The 27,136-nt window shown below is 41.5% G+C and overlaps 2 protein-coding genes across 12 annotated transcripts in view; one reads left to right on the forward strand and one right to left on the reverse strand.

Annotated features, from left to right (window-relative positions):
* The window catches only part of SCFD2 (sec1 family domain containing 2), a 206,202-nt gene extending 201,304 nt beyond the window's left edge, over positions 1–4,898 (reverse strand). For all 3 annotated transcript variants that reach the window (XM_064449434.1, XM_064449433.1, XM_064449432.1), the window contains exon 1: positions 4,076–4,898. In XM_064449434.1, coding sequence (XP_064305504.1) covers positions 4,076–4,832 — 757 coding nt within the window. In that variant the 5' untranslated portion in view covers positions 4,833–4,898. The remainder of the gene's footprint in view (positions 1–4,075) is intronic.
* A 4,026-nt stretch (positions 4,899–8,924) lies between these two features.
* Positions 8,925–27,136, forward strand: part of FIP1L1 (factor interacting with PAPOLA and CPSF1) — a 43,077-nt gene continuing 24,865 nt past the window's right edge. For 2 of the 9 annotated variants that reach the window (XM_064449444.1, XM_064449446.1), the window contains exons 1-9: positions 8,927–9,330; positions 10,088–10,127; positions 12,481–12,538; positions 15,997–16,100; positions 18,298–18,359; positions 18,554–18,661; positions 19,815–19,945; positions 20,226–20,294; positions 22,591–22,700. In XM_064449444.1, coding sequence (XP_064305514.1) covers positions 9,252–9,330; positions 10,088–10,127; positions 12,481–12,538; positions 15,997–16,100; positions 18,298–18,359; positions 18,554–18,661; positions 19,815–19,945; positions 20,226–20,294; positions 22,591–22,700 — 761 coding nt within the window. In that variant the 5' untranslated portion in view covers positions 8,927–9,251. Of the gene's footprint in view, positions 9,331–10,087; positions 10,128–12,480; positions 12,539–15,996; positions 16,101–18,297; positions 18,360–18,553; positions 18,662–19,814; positions 19,946–20,225; positions 20,295–22,590; positions 22,701–27,136 lie in introns of all 9 variants that reach the window. The other 7 variants (XM_064449445.1, XM_064449450.1, XM_064449449.1 and 4 more) reach the window with 7 other exon arrangements.

A 27,136-nucleotide genomic window follows, 5' to 3' on the forward strand; every position in this document is an offset into this window, starting at 1 on the left:
GAAATGCATCAAGCTGTTCTGAACACCAATATCTGAAAGGTATCAATGAGCTTACAAATAAAAAAGGAAATCTGGGAAGCTAGAAAAACTGCTCCATAAGAGGTGTGAATGCTGGCAAGGTGGTAACTACGAAACACATGGAAGTAGCATGGGGTTACAATATGGTATCACAATGCAAATATTTAGGAGAGCAAAAATTAGAGGAAAAAAATAAAGAGCAATTAAGATGCCAGAGTTAGCTCTGAGTTTAACCCGTGGCACTTACCAGAGCACCACTCTAGCTGGGAGGATTTATTCTGCTTTTTAAAGAAAAGTCAGTGAACTTTAAAACAATAAGCTGACAAACAAAAGCAGCACTAAACATACATACAGATTAGGGACAGCACCAGTAACAAAGTTTTATACAATCAAAATTCAAGAAATGATCATAAAGTACTAAGCCTGGGGTCTCCTCAGGGCATAAAAACAAATGTCCCACCTTCTGGAGCAATGCTTTATCAGTAAGATCCTACACTGCAGGGATGGGCAGTATCCATGCCACCCCCAGCTGAAGCCATGCCACTGCAGTGAGGGCAGCAAAGGCCGTAAAAAGATGATCCCTGTTACAGCTCAGCTGAATGTTATGTCATACAGGACAAAAACAATAATTATTTTGCTTAATTCAGTATTTTCCTCTCTATTCATTAAATATAGCATGCATAAGTAATGCTGAACACACACACACAAAAAATTATAAAACATAGAGCTAAGTCAATTAGATTATAAACAGTAGAGCTCAATCCAAATTTTAGAGTAACAGCTCAGAAGAGATTCTTTGCTTCACGGAAGCTAGAAATCTAACCTAGTCTGTTAGATGCCTTCTGATTTTTTTTTTTTAATAGAAAAATGTGCCATTTTATATGTCACTTTATTTTTTTTAATAATTGTCAGAACAAAGATAATACAGTTTCTTGACACTGGCACCAGAGGTTCTTTACTAAAATGTGCTTAATACTGCTTTAGTATGTTCTTTAAAGTGGAAAGTTCTTAATATTTAAGTATCATTGTTTTCCCTTAGTTTAGTCATTTGCATTTGCAGCACCAGAAAAGGCACTTCTGAGACATTTTGATTTTTACTATTAGAAATCAATCGGTATTACTGAAAACTATTTGTTATTCTAGCCTAACATCTTATTTGCTCTAAGTAAGAATGGAACGTGAGCCAAAAATAAAACATCTGTTAGTGCAACTCCTTTAGACATCATCTAGAGCTACTTAAAGCTGTATTCCATCCAGGTTTTCAAGTTAGAAAATATTTGCCTCATAATAGCCTATTCAGAGTGATTCAAGGTCACCTGGTTCAAAGCAGTAGCCTGACTTAGTCAGAGAGTAGCTCAGCACCTACACGTAATGAACTTCCAGGGTTTTGTGGAAGTGCTTGCAATATGAAAGCATTCGCATAGTTCAGGGATACATAACCATTTCTCATATCTGCAGCCCACATGTTGGACAAGATTCGGGTATCAAGAAGACATTTACAAATCAAATCTAAAATCTTTCATCTTTAGGGAGAAGAGATTTTAAAAGTTGCTTGAAATGAGCTGCAAATGAGAAAGTCTACCTCAAAGGCTCCACCTGCACCGAGCTGTTATTTGGAAAAAAAGTATTTATTTTTTACAATGCGGACTGCAAATACACATCATAGCTTGACAAAAAAAAAAAATACCCAGTGGCCCAGTTGCCAGTATCAACCCGGAAATTTGCAGATAGGAAGCTTTAGCTTTGACGAAGTGTAAGGCTAAAATTCAACAGACATTCACATGAAGGCCAAGCAGTGGAGTTGGAGGTAGGCGACCAGGGGAGAGAATATATAAAAGGCCAAATAGACCTAAGAAAAGTAAGGTTTCAGGTACAACTTAATTCTGCCATTTCCAAATTACTGACAACTGATTTCACAACTTAAATGCTGTTCTTTTCATGTACTTTTTACTGTACAATTTCTAGCAAACCACTGGAACAAATCTCATTGTGTGGCACTAAATTCAGGTCCATATAGTGCTTAACCTCTGAAATGCACTAGATTTTTCTTCCTTCAGTTTGCACTATACGTGACGGCAAGAGCATGGTATCAAATCCAAAGCATAGGAAGGCATCAACAAAGCCAGCAATTAATTCTGGAGACATTTGCTGGTAACAAAAGAATGGTTGCATTAAGGGATCTTGGTTTCAGTTACAGATACTGAAGAGAATATATTCCTAAATAAATGACTTATTTCTCTTCCTTACTCCAAGAGCTTTGATGCATCCCCTCCAAAGCCCCACCACAGTCCTGATGTTTTCTCTGAAAAAGCTTCTCCTGCTGAAGAACAAGATCTCAGACCTTGCTTCCCAAATTTAAGCTTGTACCAATCATCTCTCTTCTTACCTCCTCAACAGTCTCCTTGTCAGGCAGCTCCCCATCACCCATAATTTCCAGCTCCTTTTCTTGTTTTTAATTCTTCCCACCACCTGAGTGCACGAATCCTTGCCCAGTTTCACTGGTTCTCACCCCAGACAGGCACTCCTCTCACAGTTTCGTTTCAAGGTTCTTCATCCAAGTCAACTCTCCTGCAGTCCTCCCAACCACAGCACAGCATTAACCACCCAGATCCATAGCTGCTCTTCAGCACATTGTTGACAGCTATGAACCCTACATCAGTGTAAGGATACACAAAGCCAAAATTGAGCGGGGGAAAAAAAAGACAGAAGAAAATTCAGAAACAGACGAGCTGCAGGTACGATATTGTGCCAAACACTTGCTATTGGACATGTGGTGGCAAAACTATGACCTGAATTACTGACTACAGATAATGCAAACAGAACCAGGCCCACACACTGTATATGTGAGCAAATCTATCAATAACATGACAGGGTAAGCGAATGCAGTGACTCCTATATCAATTATTCCCTGAGTTTACCATTTCATCTGAAAGACGGCTATTCCAGAAGCAGAAGTGAGAGGCCGATACAAACTTCTGGGTCACTGGCCCAGCATCTGGCTGGTGACTTGTTCAATCACTCTTTCCCATTCTGCCCTTTTGATATCACATCTCACCAGCTTAAAAGACTTCACCTCACTTATCGAGCTTGCAGGTTGATACTAGACATTCTCCTTCTGACAGTTTCCCCGTGGACTCTCACACGACTCCCTACACTTCTCAACTTTTGCATCAATTCTGCATTAATTGGCAGTATTAAGTGTACCATGTTTCATTCTTAAGCTTATTTGCTTCCCAGAAAGTGTTGTATAAACAATTCTATGTTATTTTTACTCAAACATGTTTTCCAAGATAACAACATCAGCCATGTGCAATTGCTTCACTCAAAGACTAAGTATAATGCACAGCATAGAAAAAACATGCCTATATAAATACACAGAGAGACACTTTCAGGCATATAGATATAGTTAAGTGTACATATAGATGTATATCTGTTTAGACAGGTATAATGCTAAGGGTGACACGTAGATACAATGGGAAACACTTCACAGTAATCCACAAGGCACGTTCTGAAATGTACAGGCCATTTCCTTCACACCTTGCAATGCCACACAGGCACAGCTAAGGTCTCTAGTCTGCAGCAAAGTGGAAGTGACAGAAACAAATCCTTGTGTTTCAGTCATTGTGTGGCAATGGGCGCAAGCTGGAACACAGGAAGTTCCACCTGAATATGAGGAAACACTTCTTTCCTGTGAGGGTGCCAGAGCAGTGGCACAGGCTGCCCAGGGAGGTTGTGGAGTCTCCTTCCCTGGAGACATTCAAAACCCACCTGGATGCATTCCTGTGCCCCCTGCTCTAGGTGTGCCTGCTCAAGCAGGGGGGTTGGATGAGGTGATCTCCACAGGTCCCTTCCAAACCCTACCATTCTGTGATTCTGTGTTTCCAGCAGAGCCTGCTGCTTTGCTCTTGGTTTCCGTGACCCACCAGGGAGCAAGGACATGTGGTTGTGTTACACATGTCCCCAGACATGAGAACTCCTGCAACCATCTGAAACCTTCCCGATGGGGCAAATGTGGGCCTGTGAGGATGACTAGCCCTATCAGTGGTGGATTTCTTACCGGCGAGGTCCAACATCCTGTCCACAAAGACGACGGAGGCCTTGTTGGTGGCCGTCCTCCTCCTGTTCCTGGCTGGGGCGTAGCCTGCCAGCTCGGCAGCGATGATCCTACTGAGGGCCCCCACGGCGAAACTCTCCTCCCGCAGGCCCAGGGCGGCGAAGAGGGCGTCGAGGTCGCCCACCATGGCCCGCACCGCCGCCCGCAGCTCGGCAGGCAGGGCGCCCGGCCCGACCTCCACGGGGCCGGGCCCGCCGGGGCCGGGTAGGGACGGGAGGAGCGCCGCCAGGCCGGGCAGCAGGCAGAGCTCCGCCGAGATGGGCGCCAGGAGCGGCGGGCCCCGCGGCACCACCTCGGCGTGCCCGCCCTCGCCCATCCACCGCCGCAAGGCCTCCTCCAGCTCGGCTGGCCCGCCGCCCTCTGCCTCGCCGCCGCACACCAGCACGCAGTGCCGCACGGCGCTCTGGCCCAGCACGCCGCGCACGGCGGTGGCTGTGCCGCCCCGCAGCGCCCCGCTCACCACGAAGACGAGGCGGGCCGCCCCTGCCGCTCCCGCCGCCGCCGCCGCCGCCGCCTCAGCGGGCAGTGCCCTGACGGCCAGGGCCCCCGCCGCCAGCAGCTCGCCCGCCCCGCCACCGCCCCAGTGCAGCGCCTCGGCGGACGCCGCGTCCAGGAAGACGATGGCGTGCCGCGTCCTGGCGAGCACGGGCTCCCAGGCCTGCCGGCACACCCGCCGCAGCTCGGGCACCGGCACCGCCATGGCGGCGGCGGCGGGCAGCCCTGACAGCCACAACACACCGCACGTGCCCGGCGCGCCGCCGGCGCCACGGCGTGACGCGGCAGGCGCGGGTTGGCTGCCGGCGGCTGGGAAGGGCGGGGCAGGGCGGGGCACGGCGGGCGGTGTAGTCCCTCCGCCGTGACAGAACCGGGGCGGCGGCGGTTCTGTGGGTAGGGAGCGGCCCGAGGGCTTCTGGTGGTGTTAGCGGGCGCCGGTGAGGCCTTCCCTCCGGCCGCGGCGGTGTCCCGTCCCGTGCCTCGAGGGGCCGCAGTAGCCTGGCCGTCAGGCAAGTCCCCGCTACCCGGCCCGGGGCTCGGTGTTCCCGGGAGCTACCCTCAGCCGGTTCTCCCGCCCGCGCCCCTTACACCGCAGCAGGAGTACACGCCGAGGAGAGGGAGAGGAGAGGGAGAGGAGAGGGAGAGGAGAGGAGAGGGAGAGGAGAGGGAGAGGAGAGGAGAGGGAGAGGAGAGGAGAGGAGAGGGAGAGGAGAGGGAGAGGAGAGGAGAGGAGAGGAGAGGAGAGGAGAGGAGAGGAGAGGAGAGGAGACCCTTCTTTTTGCTGGCAGTGCCAAATTCTGACAGAAATTAAATTTATTTTCTCACCTACAGCATGTATATATGTGCTTGTGTGTATATATATAGGCTATAGCCTATATAGAGAGAATATATATAGCCTATAACTCTGCTACAGTCTGTAGCCCTGGCCAGTGCCAGGAGGGACATCTGAGCACTGGCAGTTCAGTTTTTGCCTGACGTGTTCCTGAAAATGCTGGGAGCTTCTTTGGTGTTGCTCCTAGTAAATGTTAAAACAATTCAGTGTCACTATTTATATCACTAACTCTTTTCTGCTGCATTGGTACCTTTGTTATACTGGGAAAACAGCTGTTTTGCTGATACTTTTTAATATGTACAGCACTGGAAAGGCGCCCTATTGCCATTCCCTGTCCTATAATTCTGTATTTTGTGTGTTAGTATTAAGAAATCCAGTGGTTGATGAGCTAGCAACAAGAAATAGTCTCTTTTAATAAATGCAACTTTTATGATGTGCAGTTGGGTGACATATAACAAATCAACTTAATTCCATTTCTCCTTTAAAAAGCTCTTGATCTCAAAGTTGGTTTCAAAGCTAACTAGAAAAAAATGCCATAATATGCATCTATGGTTTCTTTTCCCCAGAGAATGGATGGCTCACTTGCAAATCTGTACTCTACACAGTGTTTCTTTTGGGCAACCTCCTTAGTACAGAATGAGGAGGTTACTTTCTCTGACTGATGACTTCTGACTTTCTAATAGTGGGATTATCGGCAATAACAAAATGATAAATGATTTCATTAGTTCATCCACTAACTTAACTGGTCTTAACTTGCAGGTTCAGCTGTTTTCAGAACACTGAAAAACATGGATATTGTGGATTTGCTAGGTTTCCAGTAATGAAATTAAATCCTCTCCTTCTAGTCTGCTCCACACACATTCCTACCCCGATGCATTCTTCCCTCTTCCAAACTCAGACTTAAGTCCTTGTGCTGTTCCAACTCCAATCTGTTATTTTAAGCTTAGAGTATATAACTTCATGATGCTAGGAAAATGTGTAAATTAATAGCCTTCTCCACTATTTTGATTTGAAAAATGAATGCCAAGTAAGTATTGGGGATGGTTAACCTCTGGGCCCCTGGGCTTATACACAAGTAGAATTATCCTCTGCTCAGATTGAATTACCTCAGAGATGATGCATCTCTGAGCTTTTGCTTTATGCTTGAGTGCCATGAACTAAACCTAGATACATCATGGCTTGTCCAACTCTTTAGTTACCATATTTAAAAGGTTTGGGGGGGAGGGTTCATGCATATTGTCAAAACAGCAGATGCTTTTTTAAGAAATCAAATACCATTTTTACTTATAAATACTGTATAGTTCTCTGTATGCCAATGTTGAAAAAAAGGATTACTAGCCAGAAGGCAAAATGACGTTAATCTGTTTCAAGCACAGTGGTTAAATTACAAAACAAAATTATCTAAGTAGTTTTTATAGCTTATTTTATCCCATGTGCAAATTCACAATCACTGTGTTAGAAAAAGAACCCTGTTAAAGGGTTCCCATAAACTTGGTATCTTGTTGTGGGTTTCTGGAGCGTAAGCCGTGAGTCAGATGTTTATGCAGCTCATGAAAAGGTTGTCTTCTGTCCTCAGCCTTTTAGCTACTTGGGGCCCCCGGGAGAAGCCTTTTGTTCAGGCCCCAACTGCTGCTCCCCCTCTGCACAGCAGTAAGGAGAAGCTGCAAGGCCCCTTCCAAAGGCTGGAACTGGTGGGAGCTTTTATCTTTTGAGGGCATAAGTTAAAATGCCATCTTGGCCAGCACTCTGTCCTTGGAAGCAAAGCAGGAAACAGGTTCAAAGCACCCTCTCCATCCAGCCAGAGCCAGAGGTGGGTAAAGATTTTCCTGGGAGTGGTGGAAGGCTGGCAGCTACTTTTGGGACTTAGCTTTGGGCCAGCTTCCCATGTTCAAGATGCTCAAGCTGGATTTTTGTGTGACCATCAGCTCGATGTGATGTCTATTTAAAGGTTTCTATGAGGAAAACCGCTTTGAGGATTGGCGTTGATGCATTTTAAGAGATTTTATGTTCTACACCTACTCCTGATGTCTCTCCATGGTGTTTTCAACAAAGGTATTTTCTTTCTTCTTCCTTGTCTCTGCAAAGGAAACTATTAGAGTTCTACCACGTCCTTCAATGTTGGCCAGACATATGTTGAATGGCCAAGCAAACAAAACACAAATGAAGCTACTGATGTCCAGTAAGAGGTACTACAATACAAATTTGTTCTATGAGAAACAAGTGTCTAAAAATGTTTTGGGTGAAAAACACCTTTGCTGACTCCACAAATATATGCACAAAAAATGGAATTGCATGATGAAAACCTACCCAATTATACCACATAATTCATGATCTGTATGAGACACCCAAATGTTTAACGTCAGGGGGAAAATATGCCTTTTGAGAAGAAGGTAATTTGCTGATGCAAACTCCAGTGACATGTCACACCACACATGAAACTTTAAAATAAGGCTGTCTATGCAGGCAATTCAAAGAATAAACCTCCCCCACCTGGAGTTGTGATATTTTTATTGCACAGTCAAGCCTTCTGGTCTGATTTTTCACAAGCTGTCCTGCTGTGAAAGAGGGGTCCCTTTTTCAGTTTTCACAAACATCCTAGGGCGCTGAAGACTCCATTTGTACACACACCTGGTCAAAGCTTGTTTTGACAGTTGTGGGTACTCAAATCTTCTAATGAATCTTGTAGTTCTTGATGGAGCATTCACGGATGTGACAAAAACATCAGTAAAAACGGCTTGCTACTTCCCACCGCTTTGAAAACAGAGCAATTTCTTCATTAAATGCATGGTTACACTCTGGAACATTCACAGCACGCTACAAATGTTAAACTCTTATGGGAGCTAAAAATAAAATTAAGCAATTTGTGGAGGGGGAGAAAAATATAAAGAGTTGTTAAACCTTAAATATTCCTCCCAGCTGGTAGATTCCCTGAGCGGAGAGCTAGGACAGTACTAGGAGTAGCAGCGTTGTTTATCCTGTGGTTATGCTCCCCCAGCAGCTGCCATCAGCCGCCAGTAGCAGCACGGCACCGGGCGGTACGTGCGTTTGGCCAAGTCCCGCTCCGGGAGCGGGGCGAGGACGGCCTGGAGCAGGTCGCCAGGCTGCCGGTGACCCCTGCGGGGGGAGGCGGGCGGGAGCCGGGGGTTGCTGAAGAGCACAAGGACCACCGAGAGCCGCGGAGACAAAGGGCTGCGAGAGGGAGGACAGGCGGCTCCGGCGGGCCCGCCGCGCCTCGGGAGGGTGGGGAAGGCACGGCCGAGGTGAGTCCCGGCGGCGCACGGAGGAGGGCAACAACTCCGCGGGGAGGGCAGCGTCCGGGCCGGGTCGGGTCGGGCCGCGCGGCCGCTCCCCCCCTTCCCCTGCGGCCCGGCCCGCTCCTCCCGCAGGCATCCAGGAGGCCCCTCTGCTTCTCCCCGGCCCGGGCTCGGGGTGCAGAGGGCGCCGGGCACGCACGGCCACGTCCCCCTCCCGCCCTCCCTCCCTAGGCGGCCGGGCGCCGCCGGGCCGCCCCCCGCGTGCCCGTGCCCAGGGCGCCGCGGGGCCGGGCCGGGCCCGCTTCCTGTGCGTGTCACTCACTCGGCGGGGGAGGGGAAGCGCCGAGCAGGCGGCGGCGGCGGTTCCTCCGCGAGGGGTGGCGTTGGGCCCGGCGGGCGCTCGCAAGCCCCCGGCAGCCGCCGCCCGGTCGCGGCCCGAAGCCCCGGCGGAGACCCGGGGCGGCGCGGCGGTGCTGCCCAGCGGCGGGAGGCCCCGGCGCCGCCGGGCCTGGGCTCTCGCCTTCCGCGGGAGGCGGCCATGTCTACCGGCGAGGTGGAACGGCTGTCGGCGGACCTCGGCGGGGCCGCCGGGGACGAGGAGGAGTGGCTCTATGGCGGTACGGACCTCTGCAGACCCCCGTTCCCAGCCCACCTCCGCCGCCCGCCCCGCCGCCGCCGCCGCCGCGGCGGGGAGGGGGAAGGAGCGAGAGGTGCGGGGGTAGGTAGGCCGCGTGCGCCACCTCGACAGGCCGGCCCATGGCGGAGTGCGGCCCGCACCTGCCCGCCGAGCCGCCCTGGCCGGCGGACGCTTAAAAGGGTACCCCCCGTTCCGCCACCCCCGCGGCCGCTCAGTCCCCTCCTCCCGGCTGGCCCTCCGGCGGCGCCGTCCCGGGCCCTGCGCGGCCCCCTCCCCGGCCCCCTCCCCTGCCCTCCCTCGCCTGCGCTCGGTTACCGGCGCCAGGGCGTGCGGGGACTCGGCGGCGGGAGGCCCGCATGGCGCTGCTGCCCCACACGCACCCCTGGGGCGGCCTGGCCCCTCCCCGGGACCCCCGTGCCCGCGCTCCCAGCGTTGGAGCGCGGAAGCAGCTTTAACCTTTTATGCATAAACTTTGTTTACAACTCTAGGGCCTTTCTTTACCTTCAAATTGTAATGAAACCCGTAAACTCAGCCCTGCCCATGTGGTGGATCTGTCAGTACGGAGCACTGCGAGGGCTCCGGGGTCCGCTCGGCTCATTTCAGAAATGAAACGCAATGGACGTATCTCAGTAGTAAACTGAGGAGTTGCCCAATCACCTGCATGGCAAGATAATTGTCGCGGTTGGTATTCAGGCGATATTATTCTGAACTGCAATGTTTCTTTTTTCTTGTGGTAGATGAAAACGACGCAGAGAGACCAGAGGAAGAAAAAGCTAGGTGAGTATCTTGACAAGTGGAAGTCCTGTAGTGTGGCTGCACAAAAATTGTATTTGTTATGTTCTTCCCAGCTGCTTGAAAGTCCATAACGCCTGAAGGCACTCTGGTGTCTGTGAAAATCCCCGTAAGATAGTATGCTTGGTCTGCTAGAATGACTTGGCTTTTCTGTGAAATGGTTTTACCTGTGAAACTGGGACACTTGAGTGTGAAAGTTATTGTAAGTTTCAACCGTAAGGACAGCAATAGCCCCTCGCAAAATGCAAACAGGTCTTTTACTTCTGCAGTCATTGTGCTTTGCACATCAGGACTTCATTTATCCTAGATAATTTAGAAATTACAAGACTGCCTGTCTCCCAAAGAGTTTACTATTCAGTTACAAAAAAGAGGAGTACAAGGAAGCAGTGGAAGATTACCAGCTCGTTTGATGTGCCAGTCATGTAACACATCTGCTTAGGGTTTCGGGGTTGGTTTTTTATTAGAAAGAGAGTATTTGGAAGAAATTTAGAAAAAGCTTTGGAAGTATTTGGGGCAGCCTGCATGAGTTATAAGGAGCTGTATGAGTGAAAACACAAAGATGCTTCTTTGAAAATCTAGCTAAGTTGATGGAGGTTGGTAGCAAGCACCGACTGGAAATGGGAATCAGTCTTTTGTACTCAGCGAAAGGAGTCTCACAACTGATAAACTATAGAAAATATTGATTGCCAAGATAAGTTAAACAAATAGAGGGGAATTCAATGCAAGAAAACATGCATTGTTATTTTCTATAAATGCTTCCAGTAAACAGAGGTTTTCTTCTATGAGGACTGTTGAATTTGGTTACCCTTGGTGGACTTGTCCGTAAGCTTGCTCAGTTGCTTGTTTGAACCGATATCAACTTTTGACAGGCACCGTGCGATACAGCAGTAATGACCTCCACCACCTGGCTACATACAGTACCATTTTGAAGCAGCTACTAGATGCAATTACTTGATTCCCCTTAGGTTTTTGTAGTATAAGAAACAGAGTTGTTTCCTGTCACCTTTTCCACATCACTTAACAGTTTTTTAGGCCTTTGTTGCATTTGTCTTGAATCATCTCTTTTCCAGGACAAAGAATTCTAGCTATTTATTTGCTCTTTATTTAGAATCTATTCCATATCAAATGATTCCTTGTGTTCAGTTACCTTTTCTTGACCTGGCACCTTTTGTCACTATTACTGTTGTTTCAGAAAATTGTTTGCATGGCAACCGAAATGATCTTTGGAAACAGTGGTTTACTCCAGCTTCGGGTCAATAGTGTCTAGCTTGGTATTTGGCTGCCCCAATACATAGTTATGGGCTAAAAAGCGTAACACGTGGTAACTTACGCTCTTATGAGTTGTGTTTGAACTCTGGGAGTGTGGTGACAGTTTACCTGTTAAAAGTTTTGGTCTCTGGCCTCCCAGTTTTGGTATTCTTCGTCTATATAAAAATCATGAGGTTCTGTCATCGTACTTGGTGATGAAGTGAAATAGTCAAGCTGAATTCTGGGGTCATACCTGGGCTGTGTTAGGTTTTGGTGCAGTGCTCCAAAATGCAATGCTGAGTGGGTATTTTGCCAACAGAAGATGGGATCAAAATCATTCTGTTCAATAAAAATTGGCAGTTGCTCACTCCATTTCAGAAATATCTTTTCAGTGAAAGAATATTGTTTCTAAATGGCCCCTGTTTATTCTGCTATTTATGGTGCAACATCCTAAGAGCTAATGGAACTGTGGAAATTAAAATATTGCTGTGTAAGAAACAGCAGCAGTTAAGGCCAGTGAGACAGCTCATTTGCATGGATTTAGCAGTGCTGGTCATTTTAGATGGACCAGTAATTTTAAAATTTTTACAGTTTTCGGTCTGCAGTTAAAATATAATTGAATTCATCATTGCATTGTAACTATTCCATAAGGTGGAAGAAAATTTCACAATGCATATGTGGGAATTTGGATTCAGTGCAACATTACCTATGGGTATTTAAATGTTTTTTCCATTATGTCTTTGAAAAGTGTCAGTCTGCGGGGGGGGGGGGGAAGCTGTTATTCTCCATATATTATGAAAGATTTCACTTCGATTTCAAAAGAGGATCCAGGTGTAGTGCCTTATTGCTTCCAACTATTCTACAAACATCCAGTTAGTATGATTTATGAGAGCTAAATGTTATCCTGCTAATATGAAGTTATATTAATCTATAATTTTTTAATTATTTTTTTTAATGCAGAAGATAGCTGAAGCTTTGGCTTTTCTCTGGAATGATGTAGCAAGGCGCTTTTTCATCATCAGCTGATAGGTGTGAAATAATATGTGCATAAATACTTAGTTTCATCTTTTCCTATTTGTTTTTGTTTAAGTGCTCCACCCCCACCTGGAAATGAAGAGGAAGCTGCAGAAAATGGCATTGTGAAAACGGTAGTTTTAAATGTGTTTTTGGAAATACTACTTTGATTTATGGGGTATTCATAGTTTGGCTAGGATTTATAATTAAATGGATTAATGCGTAAGTGTATGCCTTTGATTTTCTTTTTTCCCTCTGGAAGGTGTTTGACGTTATCTGCATAAACTGTGTAGAAATTACTAAATTAGGAAATCCAATTACCAGCTGCAGTTCACTTTTGAAATCTATCGTTCAGAAAATAAATGAATAGTACTGCCAGTTTTTTGAGGGGGAAAGACAGTGCTTCAAGACAGCTGTCTTTTCTCAAAGACATACTTTTCAAAATGATACTCTCCCTGTTTTTCCTCACTGATAGGAAAGTAAAATCCTCTGATCATCTTTCATTTTTGAACATGATAAACAATCAACATTTGCAGAACTATGTGAAAATACAGATCAAGAGATGAATTACACGTGCCTTTCAGAGGCAACATAACAGACTTGTCTGGTAGTAGTCTTCAATGTTCAGTATGTCATATAACTTCAGTGTTGTTACGATGAAGGAAAGGACCAGGAAATTAAATTTACAGTTGCAGTGTTGATAAAAGACCTCAGTTTACTATGAATGGGAACAGTTTGAATCTGTTCTATTAAAAAATACTAATCTTACTTCACTGGCATTTTTTGGCTTAAATCTTGCAAGGATTCTCTTAAGTTATGCAGAAACTGTTATGATACTTGTGCAAGTTTTAAGGACTGGTCTCCCTCAAAAGTATATTTTTTTTCAGTAAGTCTAATACTTTATTTATGAAAGGTATTACAACTTAGTAAAAGTTGGGGGGCAAAAACTTACAAAAACTTAAAAAACTTATTTCAGGTGTTTAAACTGAAAAGCTCAATATTTTAAGTGCACCACAGGCTTTTTGTGCTGATGCTAATACTGTAAGTGGACAGTACATTTAGTGTGTTAGGTACAAGGAGACAACAGTATACTTCTTTGGACTTGGTGATTTTAAGATATTTCTGAAAATCCTCATCAGCACAGGTTCCTTGTACTTGTGTATCTTTGTATGTTTCACCTATGTAAAGCCTAGCATTGTTAGGATATCATTAGAGCATCTCCATAAAATTGAGAACTTCATGGTAAAAGGCACACATGAAGGGTCAGCAGCAACCTAGAAAAATGGATGGTGTTCAGGCTGGTTGAATAAGAAAAGGTGAATATCTCTGTGAGGGGGGAACTAAGAAATCATTGTTTATAGGTGAAATTTGTTTTAGTCGGAAAGGTACAAGCTCCAGGCAAAATTTTATTTTCTGTTTGATGTATTTGTAATGGCTCTCTACCGTGCGGGTTGCGTGGTATCTGAGTGGTGAACTTGCACTTTTCAGCAGTGGGGCACTGAAAGGTTGTCTTCTCTCTTCAGCTGTCACTGAATATCTATACCGATCTAGACTTCCCCCCCTTAATTAGACTCTTAGTTACGTAAATTATGTTAATGTTATATAGTAAAGATGAACTGCACTCCAACATCTTATCTTCTGTGGAGCTGCTTATTTTTGTCTAATGTATGTACCTGGCAAGTTAATAGATGGTATAAGAGATAAGGGCTAGAGCTCAGCTGTGCTTGGAAAACTGCACACTACCTGGGCAGAATCATCTTGGCTTCAGTATGTTCAGCCTCTTGCTGAAGGATTCAACAAGTATGTGAATAAGGGTGATCTGGTTGGTAAAGTTCACTTGGATCCTCAAAGTTTTTGAAGAAGTTCCTTACCAAAGGATTTTAAGAAAACTAAGCAGCTGTTGGATGAGTCCCTGGATGGATAATGGATGTGTAAAAGATATAAAACAGAGGGTAGAAGTAACAGTTCAGTTTTCACTGAAGGAAGGTCACCTCCAGTGGGGATTCTCTGGAATGTTGCGCATAACCTGTGCTGTTTGATGTGTTTATAAATTACGTGGAAAAGGGTAAGTTGTGGGATCGCAAGTTCGATGTTGCAAGGTTATTCCAGATAGTAAGAGCAAGGACTATCTGTGAAGAACTGGTTGGTTAATAAATAGTTATTTAAATTCTGTATAGAAAAAGAAGAGTGATGCTCATGGGAGGAAAAACAGGTTTACAAATAAAATGGTGATCTCTGAAAAGATCATTACCACTCAGAAGGGGTGTAGAAAGATCCATGAAATTGGTGGTTAAGTGCTTGCTTGGAGTCTGAAAAGCAGTCAAACCTTGGGATGTAGCAGGAAATGAATAGAGAACAAAATGGAAGATATCATTATACCATAAATTCATGGTTCAGTTGCACCCTGAATTCTGTGTGCAGTTCTGTTCCCCTCACGTCATAAAGGCTTTACTTTGACTGAAAGAAGTTGAGAGAAGAGCAGCACGAGTAATCGAGGCAGCTTCCATACAAGGAATGGCTGAGTAGGCAAGGACTTCTCAGCCTGTAAGACAGGTATATGTAGGACACGATGGAGGCTAACAAAATCATATATGGAGGCTATAAATAACGATTGACTCCTCACAGACCCTTCCATATGAGAACTGGGACTGTTAAATGAAAGTCAGAGGAGCCAGGATGAAAACAAATAAACAGTTCACGCAGTAGACGGTGCTATGGAGCTCCTTGCCAAAGAGAGTGTCGCTGCTGGGAGTTTATATGAGTCCAAGGGAAGTCTGGGCAAGTACTTGAGAGAAAGATCCACTTGGGGTTACTAAAAAGATGAACCATAACTGGCTTAGGAAATGCCATCAGCTGATAATAATCAGCAGCTGAAAGAGGGTTAGAGAGGAACATCGCATGTGTTTGCCCTGTTTTTTCTCTCCCCTGTGGTCTCTGGGAGGGGAAAACCGAAACAAAACACCAAACAAACCCAACACTCTGGACTAGATGGACTCTTGGTAAGAACTGGCATGATTATTTTATTTACCCGTAAGCTTGAATGCTATGGAACAGGACAGCATGCAATGTGCTCTTGTATCTGGTTTTTTTAGCCTGTTTGCTGAAAAATATCAGGTATTTTATATAGTTTACTGATGTTAGGAACTGAATAGATTTCTCTGAAGCACATTGTTCATTTACAACTGGAAAAACATTGGGTTACTCTGGATGCATAATTGAGGATGGCAAGGAGCTAGTCTTATGTATCTTTAAGTTCTTCGACAAGTGACAAGATAAGAGTAGAACTGGTGTGTACGAGCTAGATAGAGGGAAGAAGGATATACTTTTTTAATGCTTATTTAGGAAATGTCATGTTTCAGAAACAGATCTCAGTATTAAAGATACTTCCCTATTTTGATCCAGATGTTTCAGATACTTGTAGCATTTCAGCAGATGAGCCTCCTAAATTTACTGTTAATGCTACTCAGTTCTGAGGTCTAGGAAAAAGAAAATTTTCTTCTTTTGAAAGAATGGATAGTTTTGTCTGGATTATTTTTCCACTGTAAAGGTAAGTGACTGTATTTTGTCTAAGCAATGACTTTTTCTTTCGTAGAAGGTGGCAGAGGCTGAGGATGACAGTGATAGTGATAGTGATGATGATGAAGATGATGTTCAAGTCACCATAGGGGATATTAAAACAGGAGCTCCACAGTATGGGTAAGTTATTTGCAAACATTAACTGGGGAAACTTTCAAGACTACATTTAATTATTAATTCAGGCTCTTTAATACTTGTCAATGTCAAACCATATGCATAGTTAGTCTCAATTTAGGGTTTTTTTCAGCTCTTTAACAATGGTTTTAATGATACAGTGACTTGAAAGCAAAAAGGTAAAGTGCAATCAAAGAAATGTCTTAAAGGAAGAGCTGTTGTACAAGTTAAATTTTGTTTTCAAATTCTGAGAAATAATTGTATTAAGTTTGGAAAGTAGAGAGTTCGTTTTTATTATGGAATGGCTATGTTACTTAGCATTTTTAGGGTCGTTATGGTGATGGTGACATTTTTGATCCAAATGGTAGAGTGGTAAACACAGAGAACACGAGAAACATTTGTCCTTGGTCCTGTTTGTAGTGGATACAGTTCTAATTAGACATCCATAGTTTCAATTCCTGTTGATGTTCTCAAATAAGATTTTAATGTACTGGATGGAGTTGGCTGACATGGAGCTGACAGTCACTGGAGATAATTTCTCAAGATCATGGTTTTGGCATTTGTACCATACAAGAATTTTTTTGGTAGTTATTGCCCCATATTCCTTCTTGTCTTGATAAAGGGCTTGGTTTTCACTGAACACTTTTGAACAGTGTTAATTTTACCCCAAATTACGAAATACTACTTTTCATTACATGGAAGTTTTCTGAGGGAAGTGGTTTGCTTGTTTGTCTTGCCAATCCTAATGTTTTTATGCTTATTAAAACCAGAGTTACTAGGACATCATTTCTTAGTAGAATTATGACAGGTCTGCAGGTAGGTCTGGCTCATGTGTGTTATTGAGTTCTTAACTTTAGATAGCAGGTGATTTACTCATTTATGAAACATAATATTTTTAAACATTCAGTATTTGATGGCCTAAACTAACTGCGCAAATCAGTGTAATATTAAAAAAAGTAATCCTTTCAGTTCTTTATTTGTCTGCTTACAGTATCTTGCAGTATGCTTGTGGTGTAGGCAGCGACCTCAAATTTTGTGAGACTAAAGGAAAAGTGGGTTTGCTGGTACTCTTTCCATGAATACAGAAAACAATGAGCAGATGATCCTAGATCTAATTAGAGCAGAAAGTTTTATGTAGAAATTGTTGTTTTCTGAAAAACACTTTTTCTGGGCAAATTGGACAGAAAGGGCAGTAATCTAAAACAAACTCAATATTGCTGTTCATTTTAACCTCAGTATAACAAGTTCCTTTTATAGGATTAAATGATTTTTCCTGTAGTAGTAAACTGCTGTTTAAAAAAAATTAAGGTTGTTTTTTTTTGCAGTTGTACACAAATACAGCATGACAGATCACAAGGTTAAATGTTGTGTGTGAGTTTTGTACTATTGTAGCACTTGAATGAAAACTAAAACTGCATGGAAGTGGTACTGTAAACTATACACTGCCTTCTAATTATATGCTAATTTCATTATGTTTATGGGTTGATACTACCTCTGAGGATAAGCTACATTGCACAAAAATTATAGTGAGAGCTAGCTCTTAATGTTCCAAATGAACAGTACTGTAATTCCTAAGGTAGTTCAATCAGTTCTGTAGCTAGATTTCTGAGTGCACTTTAGCAAAGAAAGCTCTCAAGTATTTTAGAAAGTGAAATGTTACATACTTTTCTGTTGGTCACAAGGACGGGTGATTGCTAGAAGTACATTGAAACAGCCTTTCAGTCATTATAGAGAAATGCTTGTATTTTCCACTTCTGTACAGATTAAATGAAATAATTCTAAAAAGAGAAAAGGATCTGTCTAAACCCTTTCTTTTTTTTATTATTTTGGTTTTACTCTAATCCCCAGAGTGTCATCTGTACCCCTAAATGAACTGCGTTTTTCCTTTCTCTCTTCTTCTGGTTCTGTTCATTCTTGTTTCTATCAAGGTCTTTATCCTTTCAACTCAGGAAGAGTGACTGGGACTTGCTTCACAACTGTTTATTAGTTGGAGAAGTTGCTACTGAGCATAGAAAGGTACACTCTCTTCCTCCTAGGCTGATCTCTTTACTTTTACAGTGTTACCAGCTTGGAAAGCTAGAGATTCAGGATGGTGATTGAGCCTGGGTCCAGTTTGTTTCTGGATCTAGCAAACTCTTGTTTTGTGTTTTCTTCTGTTCTAAGAGTTTTCTCTGTCTAATTCAGTTTTGTTAATTTCTTTAAGTTATGGAGCGGCACCTGTGAATCTCAATATTAAGACAGGAGGACGAGCTTATGGATCTTCTGGTAAGAAAATTTACACAGTAATGTTAGTAAAAATGCAAAAAAATGTTTGATTTTTCTGCATGAAAGAAACAATTTTCCAAAACTTCTTGATAAATTTAAATCTTACTTTTTATTTCTATTTTAAGTGTGTTACAGCTGTCAAAACTCTACTTGGTAGAGACAGAAGGTTCTAACTTTCTAACTTTTCTTCACAGGTGCAAAAGTTAAAGGGGTGGATCTAGATGCACCAGGCAGTATTAATGGTGTGCCACTTCTGGAAGTAGATTTAGATTCTTTTGAAGACAAACCTTGGAGAAAGCCAGGTAATGCTTTCAGTTAATTTACATTAACTGATATGTAGGTATTCAGTAGGTTATTTTAATAATTCCCGTTTACTGCGTGTAGATGTTGTCTACCCTATAGCTAGAAGGTACTGTGCAATATAACTTTGAAAAAGGAGCGAAGTTGCTTGTTGCCTTTGTGCTGTGCTATGGAGCATGTGGCTGTAACAAGTTTGTTAGTATACATCCTGCACATATGTCAGCAAAAAGAGACTGTAGGACATGCCTTTTTTTCTTTTCTTTAATACATGTATATCCTGAAATCGCCTTGGGAATCTGTACTTCTGCGGAGATTACTGCCATTGATCTGTGCCATAGGACAGAAGATAAAGCAGAATGTAAAATAGTTCTAGCAGGCTTGAGCATGAACAATGGTGAAACGTAGCTGCTTGTGCTTATTTGTATTAATGCATACATGTCCATAAGCTGTGAAGAAGGAGCTGGTACCACATGGGCTTTCCACAAGTCTCCTGTGTGTATTGTCTCGTTGGCTCAAGTGATTTGGCCAGACTTGTCCAATACCAGTGTTGGTTGGGGTTTGTGTGGTGGCAGTACATCTGGCTGCTCTGTACAGTTTTTTCTAGTGTTTGTATATTGCTTTGGCAATGCAAATAGTGTCTACAAAAATGAGAAAAGAAACCTTTGGTAATATTCTGGTGTTTGACCTGTTAGCTATTTGAAATATATTCTGTGCATTTGAGTTATGTCTGGTCTCTCCCTTAAAATAAAAATATTTCGTGGCATCAAATGAAACTAGGAGTCAAAACAAAATGAGGACTCAAAAGGGAGTGGTTCTTCACTGAACATACAGCAAACCTGTACATCTTACATTTATCCCATTGTAAAGATATGGAGATTATAATATCCTATGATATTCTATAAGTATCTACTCTTGAGCCCTGAGACTGGATGCTAGGCACGATACTCTTTTTGACTAAATTTAAATGTTTTTACAGTCTTAGCCATGAATACTTTGTTTACTGATGTAATACTGTATTGTACATTTCAGTACTATGTTTTTAGATCAATACCTAATCCACTTTGATGTTATAAATAGGGATGTATATATGTTCGGTGAAGAGAAGAAAAGATGAACTTTGTAATGTCCTAAAAACCTATGCTTTTCTATTTAAAGGGGCTGACCTCTCCGATTATTTCAACTATGGGTTCAATGAAGATACCTGGAAAGCTTACTGTGAAAAACAAAAGAGAATACGAATGGGTCTTGAAATTTTACCAGTTACCTCAACCACAAACAAAATTACGGTAATGAGTACAACTTTTGTGATATTCTACATGCTTTTTTCCCTGTAAAGCTGCTTGTGTGTCATAAGCTTGTCCTGTCCAGTTCAGTGCGTTTGTTAAGAGTTTACACCTGACTCCCCACCCTGAGCATAGAGTGTTCCTGCGTTGCTTCATTGGCAATTTGTGTGGATAGTGTGACAGACTAGCTACAGCTAGATTGCATCTGTACCATTATTCAGATTGTGGCCCATCACCTAGGAGCTGTATGGTATCTTAATGGGCACTGTGTTATTTAACTTAGGCTGAAGACAATGCTATGGAAGTAAGACCAAGTGCAGAGATTCTCGATGGCAGATACCATCTTTTTAAGGTGAATTTTAGTAAACTTTTGTTGGTTGCTCTCATTTTTGTTGAGTATTGCTTCCCATGCCACCACAGACTGATAGAAGAAAAACTGAAATGGGCATAGCCATTATTTCGAACTCTCATCTTATGTCAGTGACTTTCTGCTTGTCACAAAATGCTGATTAAAAAGCATTGCTTTGTTCGTCACCCTACTGCAAGCATGTGAGTTGGTGGCCTGGTGAACTAACAAATTTCCCAGTGAAACTAATTTTTCTTTATGTGATGGTTTATTTTTAGTTGTAGTGCATTTGTTTGTGTAGATTAAAGAATTTGTGCAGATGTGCTGGGGAAGCTTTTGTAGATTATGCCATGTTTATTCTTCCTGTGGCCTTGTAGCTCCTACTGTGTTTTGTAACACTTATCCTTGGCAATTCTGAGATGTGAAAATCAATCTTCCGTATTTTTCTGTTGTCCTTCTGGGATTAGATGGCAATAAATCAAGTTTTATACATTTCAGTTCAGAAATGCTGCTTTTCAGAGAGCAGAAAAATCTATATGACAGGATTTGTGTTAAGGATTGAACATTTTTTGCAACTTGTTTTCTCACTCTTTCATTTTATACTGAAGTTGAAATTAAAATACAAAGGGTATTTATTTTGCTTATTTTCAATATGCAGTCATTTTTTTTCTTGAACTATCATTAAACTGACTTGGAACTGTATGTTGCTTTCTTCTGTATGCTCCTGTGACAGAAGTGGCAATTGCAGACAGGTATTTTTGTTTCCCCTCATATGCTACTTGAGGGTATCTGGTCATTTTGACTTTACCTTAGCAAGAACAGATCAAAAGCTCCCTGGGGCTTTTTGCCTTCCAACTGTCATTGTAATAGTGTTATAGAATGGTGGAAATGGTGAGCAATGGCAGTTACGATTTGCAGCTGGCTGCACTCTCAAACTTCTCTGAACTGTTGTCCTGGAGGAAGAAGGATAAGTATTCCAAACCAAAGCTTACCCTATTTCTAGCTCTGTATTGACTCTCTGGGGGTTCAGTGATCTGACAGTGCAGGTAGTAGTTGTGTTGTGAGAGTCTGAATAAGAGTTTGTCACATGTTTTACAAGGAGTTCGCTTATAATTATTAAATAACTTCTTTAACTTTTTTTTCCACTCTTCTGAAATACTAAGTCTCATGTAATTTACATGGTATATTTGGATTAATTTTCTCTAACTGTCAAGACTTTGTCTCCTACATTTTCCATTTGCTCATTAATTAATAGAAGTCTTACAGTTGTTTCAGATGCATACTTAAACCTATTAAGTATTTTTGTTTTTTTTTTTCATATTTCTGGATACTAAAGTTTAATTCCATTTTTAATGAATCTTAACTATTTATGTGCATTTTTGTGGGTACGGGAAAGAGGTACCTGTGTTTAGAACTGAGATTCTGCAAAAGCTTAGTAGTTCACTTGCCTACAAGAAGCTGTGAGATCACAGCCTATACGGTGTTATCCCATGAGTGAACTAGCTATGCAGAGTGATGTAGTTATGTGGTTGGTACAGTGGGAGCGTCATTAAAACTGAATCAGTGCAAGTTTGTCTTTAATGCTAACCTGTGCAGGTTTTTCTTTCATGTATAATGTGCTGCTGAAGTCAAACAATACTTATGCTGAAGGTCTTGCATAGCTTTAATAATGTATCTCTGGAATTCTGCAGTGCTTCAGAAACAGCAGTATGTCTTTGAGGTACTCATTTTGAACTAAGGAAATATCTTTTAAAGTTTGCATAACTCAGAGTATGAGGTGATTTCCTGGTACGGCTCGGAAATTAAGTGGCTACTCAACCTCGTGGTCAGTAAGGCAGACGGAGAATCCACTCAGTTTCTTCTCTCATGGTTTGTTGTTGGGTAGCAGACTTGTTAGATATCTCTGTCATTAAGATTATGAAGTTGCTTCCTTTTTTTTTTTTCCAGTAAGTTTGCTTCTTTTAAAAATTAAGATGTTATTTTGTTCATAGAGGAAATTCTACAAGAAAATCAGTTTGGTCTGTTCATGTCCAAATCAAGTACTTGGAAAATAAATACTAAAACTATCTAATAGTCTGTAATAATTTGTTTTCAGGCGTATTGTTTCTTATGTATAGTAAACACGGTACTTGAGTAATATATCCTTATAAAATACAGATTTTTACTAGCTGTGAAAGGTGACAGTTCTTAAAATGTCTGATTAAAGTTGGACTTACTTTCTTTTTATGTTGGCTGTATGCTATGTTGAGTTGGGGAAACTACACTTCTGAGGTTAAACTAATGACAAAACATTATTTTGAAGGTACAGCAGGGCAGAACTGGAAATTTGGAGAAAGAGTTGGTGGTACAGTCGACCAAAGCTGATTTCACGTCTCCTCCTGCCTTATTCAAATCAGGAATTCCAACAAACAGGTCAGTTAGACAGTCGTAACTCAAGACCAAAAAACTTTTTATACTGGTACCTGTATGTATTTGAAGCTAATGTTTTTTGTATGAAAAAAGGAAAATATGTTTCTGTAACAGGTAGAAATGAGGGGAACAGTGATCCTAATCACTCAACCTTCAGTCACCATTACACATGAATGCTGTGCTACCTTCTTGGCTATTTGGGGAAGGGAAAGTAGAAGAAAAAAGGAGAAAAAACAGCAGGACCAAATAACAAGGCAGCTATAAAAATTCAGGTGTTGATGTATGACACCATGGTTTTTGTGTAGAATTAGATTGGCCAACAAAATGTTTTTATCAGTGTCTTTATGGGTATTAGCTAACGTATCTTTCCAGTTAAACAAGGTAGAATCAGACATCTATGACTTCAACAACTGAAGGGATTCCTGGAACCCAGTCTCCTTCCTGCAAGGTAGCTCTAGCTTCTCCATATTTGAATATTTTACTACACTTTATTTGAAATAAGAGAAATTATTTCCTTATTAGGGTTTCTTCCCCTCCTTCTCCTGTCCTTTATCTCTAAGGTCCTGCTGTTTGAAGCACTAGGCTTAGGATGAATCCCTGCTTCTGCTTTAGTTATGAAGTGATCCTGTTCAGGAGTTTTGGTTCTGTGCGAATTAAAAGCCATTGTATTATAAATGATGGTAAGAGAGGTAGAGCAGGTTGTAGCCTCTAATCATCAATGGTTAAAGATCAGCATCTGTGACTTGTATTTAGCTCTGCATCCGTAAGTACCTTGACTAATTCAGAGCCAGTCATGTTCAATTATTACATTCTTTAAGAGTCTGTTCAACACCCAAATGTATTTCTCTTGGGTGGAAAAAAAATCATACTTGATACTCATGCCTGCATTTTTCTTTCACTCCTATAATATTTCTCCTGGTAGCCTAAATTCTCCTCTGAGCTATCAGGTTATGCTGCTCTGTTCTTAGAATATTTTTGTTCTTTTTTTTTTTTTTTTGTTATTTTTCTTTGTCTAAGAAGTAGTAAAAGTCTTCCAAACTTTGTGCCAACACTGTAATTATTATTTTTTTAATTATTTTTCTTTTCTGAATTGCTTCTGATGTGTGATGTTCTTGTAACAGAGTTCTCCAAATTGAATGTACTGTTCACAGGGAATGATTCTGTATCTAGTACAGGTTTTGTTGCAGGATTTCAATTCTTTGTGCATCTCATTGGTGGACAGAGAATCTCTAAAATACTTTAGGAAGTAGTTAATGACTGGGATATTAAAATGTAGTTAAGCTTAAAGCTGTAGAAAAAAATGCATTGCGTTAAGTTCTGTGATTCTGTGAAATTTGTACTTGTTGTGAGAAAGCTTAATAGAATAAAGTAATACACGTGCATGGTGTAAGATTCATAAGTAAAATCTTTGTTATATGCTCTAGCTAGGATACATCTATCTTACCACAGATGTCTTTAATACGAGATTTTTATGTGATACTTTTTTTTTTTCCTGCCTGAAGTTAGCAATCCCAAGTTTAAGTGACCATCTTTCTGATTTTTAAGGGTTTAAATTCAGTATATTGGTTGTTAATCAGAACTTTCCTGAGAAACTTAAGATGTATTTATTTTCTCCAGGAACTAAGTGTACCTAGCAAAGGTTGGGAGACCTGTATATCTTTAAGAATGAGAAGACAGTAAGTGAAGTTGGTCAGTTGCATAGATAAAGAGGAAACAAAATGGTACATTTTCAGTTGTATCTCTTCTGCATTCCAGTGGTTAGAATAGGTTGGTTTATATACATTTAGTGTGAATACTGTAATTGCAAGTCGTTACAATTGCAAAACTGACTTTTTTCCGTATTTAATATCTGCTCCCTTGGATACCTTTGCTTAAAATAAATTCTTCTGTAAAGAAAAAGGTATTTCTACCAAGTGGTCAGAAGAGATTTTGAAAGAAAATTGTATGCTCAAAAGTCTGAGAGTAGCTCAGTGAATTAATGCGTATTAACTGTATGGATTATGTACATTTCTACGTGAATGACTTATCCAGAACATAGCTGCTATTTTCTGTATATAAAAACCTGTATTACTAATGTCTTTACAACCAGGCAGTGTTTTATGGGATTGGACTTCTTTTTCCCTTTAATTAAAGAGTTAATTTTAGGTAGGCAGAAATTTTTCGGCAATCCAGCTCTTTGATCATTTAAAATAATTGCCTTTATGACATGAGGCATTTGCAATAGTCTTGTTGTGAAATTGCTGGAAGCATTTCTCATGTTGCAGTAAAACTTCTCTAGGCTTCTAGCAGTACTTGATATATTTGGTGAAAGGGAGGAAAAACTGATGCAACTGGGTATAGCAGCATTGGTGTGGGGATTGGTAAGGAGCTGGGCATGAGAAGAGGAACTGAAAGAGCAGAAAAAATAGACACACAAGAAAATAAAGACCTAGGCAATGTATCTCACTGGAAGCAGCATCTCTTCTCCGTCACAGACAAGCACTGCCTCCAGAAAAGCCAGTTCGGGCATCAGAAAATGGCAGGAACAATATAGGAGGGACAAATCACCCGAATTAAGGTAAGGGGAGAGGGGGAAATCAGGGCATGATCCCAGTTTATATTCCCCATTTACTAGTCGGGGCTGCAACATCACTTCGTGGATGGTTTTACACATAGATTTTGCAGCGCATATTTCTCTTTAATGGAAAGTCTGAGGAGAGATAGTGGGTTTTGCTTTTTTTCATTTGTTTGTAAATAAAGATTAAAATAATTTTGTGCCTAGTGTTTTTTACCTTCTTAGTTTGAGTACAGTAGATGTTTCATACGATTGCTGTTGAAATTATCAAAAAAAAAAACCAAAACAAAACTGAGGTCTAGCAAGAATATTACTCATTACCGATATGGAGGTGGTGGTTTACAAAAAAGAAACAGAATTATTGCTCACCAGCAAATAAAAGTTACTGCTTCACTAGAATTGCATCCTAAATTTTGAATTAAAAGTGCAGTGCTTGTTCATATGTGTCTGCGTGAGGAATTTTGCTTGAATTTGTAAACAATGACTGTCTTAATTATAGCTGAGCTATATGTTATTCAGAAATGACACCTGAACCTCTTGTCTTGATTCTGTTATATTTAGAGCAGTTGAATAGCATAAAGCGCTGCGTAGCCCTGAAGGAGTAGTTAGAACATAATGGAAATGGTTTAGTAAATGGATATCATATGCAAACAATATGGTATAAAATAAAATGTTTGTTCTCTAGAGGTAGTTAATTAAAGATTCATTGTGTGCATAGTCACAATTAAAGTAAAAACCTGAAGGAATCTCTTTTGAGTATAGTGCTTTCTAGAACATGAAGAGGATTTGATATATTTCAAACCTGTCCTAACCAGCCAGGTCACAAAGATATCTTACTGGTTTTTAGACCACTACTTTTCCTTATGTCATTTTTTCAAGGACTGTGAGAAAGTATTTCTTTATTAGCGGAGAAATAAGCAGAAGTTTCATTTACAAGCTGGATGCAAAAACTGCTATTTTCTCATTCCAGTAATAACTAGAATAGCTCTCCATCATAAAACTGCGTTCCTTCAGAAGCTATTAGTTTCTTTAACCTCCATTTATGGTTTTTGGGTTACTACTAAAGAGTACATTACATTTAAATGAATTTTGCTTTCAGAGAAATTAGCCTTTCAATGCGATGGGCTATTTATGAGCTTCCTCTGTGCTTGGGCCTTTCTGGAAACAGAATGTTTATAGAAAATGGATTTGTGATACATCATTACTATGAAAAAATACAGGTTTCTCCTGTTTCATGTGAGTTAGCCTTGCAAGACTAAATGATGAAAACTCAGATATTATTTTGAAAAATGTCTATTTCATATATCAATGATTTCTGTATTAAATTTGTTTGCTTCTTAATTATATCAATCAGTGGTAAGTGAGCTCAGCAAAGCTGAGGCTGTCCTTATGACGAGGAAAGTAAAGCATAAAACACATAAGCAAGACAAGAAGGAACACAAGAACATATTAAATACAGTTCTAAGAGTGTACTATAATTCTTAGACTAGTCTATAAGTCTAGTGAATAAATGTGGCATCCAGTAGTTAGACTGCTCTGAATTCTGAAAGGTAGGGGGAAGGTTTTCCAAAAATCATTTCATTGTTTATATTACTTGCAGTGGGGATAAGTGATTTCTGAAGCTATGAATTTGGAAAATAATTGTGTTTGTCTTTTTTTCCCCCCCTCTTTTTTCCCCCTTTCTCTTTGATTTGTAGAACCTAAAAAAAACCTCAGCTTGCCAAATGAGACTGAGATATCTTTCTGAATTAAATCTCCATGGAGGGTGGTATTCATAGTGCAAATAGCTCATAAATAACCATTCTCTAATTAGAAGAAATCACTCACTGAGTTGCTGGAATGTTCCTTTCAAGCTACACTTTGTATGAACTCTGGTGTGGGTTCA

This window comes from Phalacrocorax carbo, chromosome 4 (assembly GCF_963921805.1).
Source record: "Phalacrocorax carbo chromosome 4, bPhaCar2.1, whole genome shotgun sequence".
NCBI classification, from domain to species: Eukaryota; Metazoa; Chordata; class Aves; order Suliformes; family Phalacrocoracidae; genus Phalacrocorax; species Phalacrocorax carbo.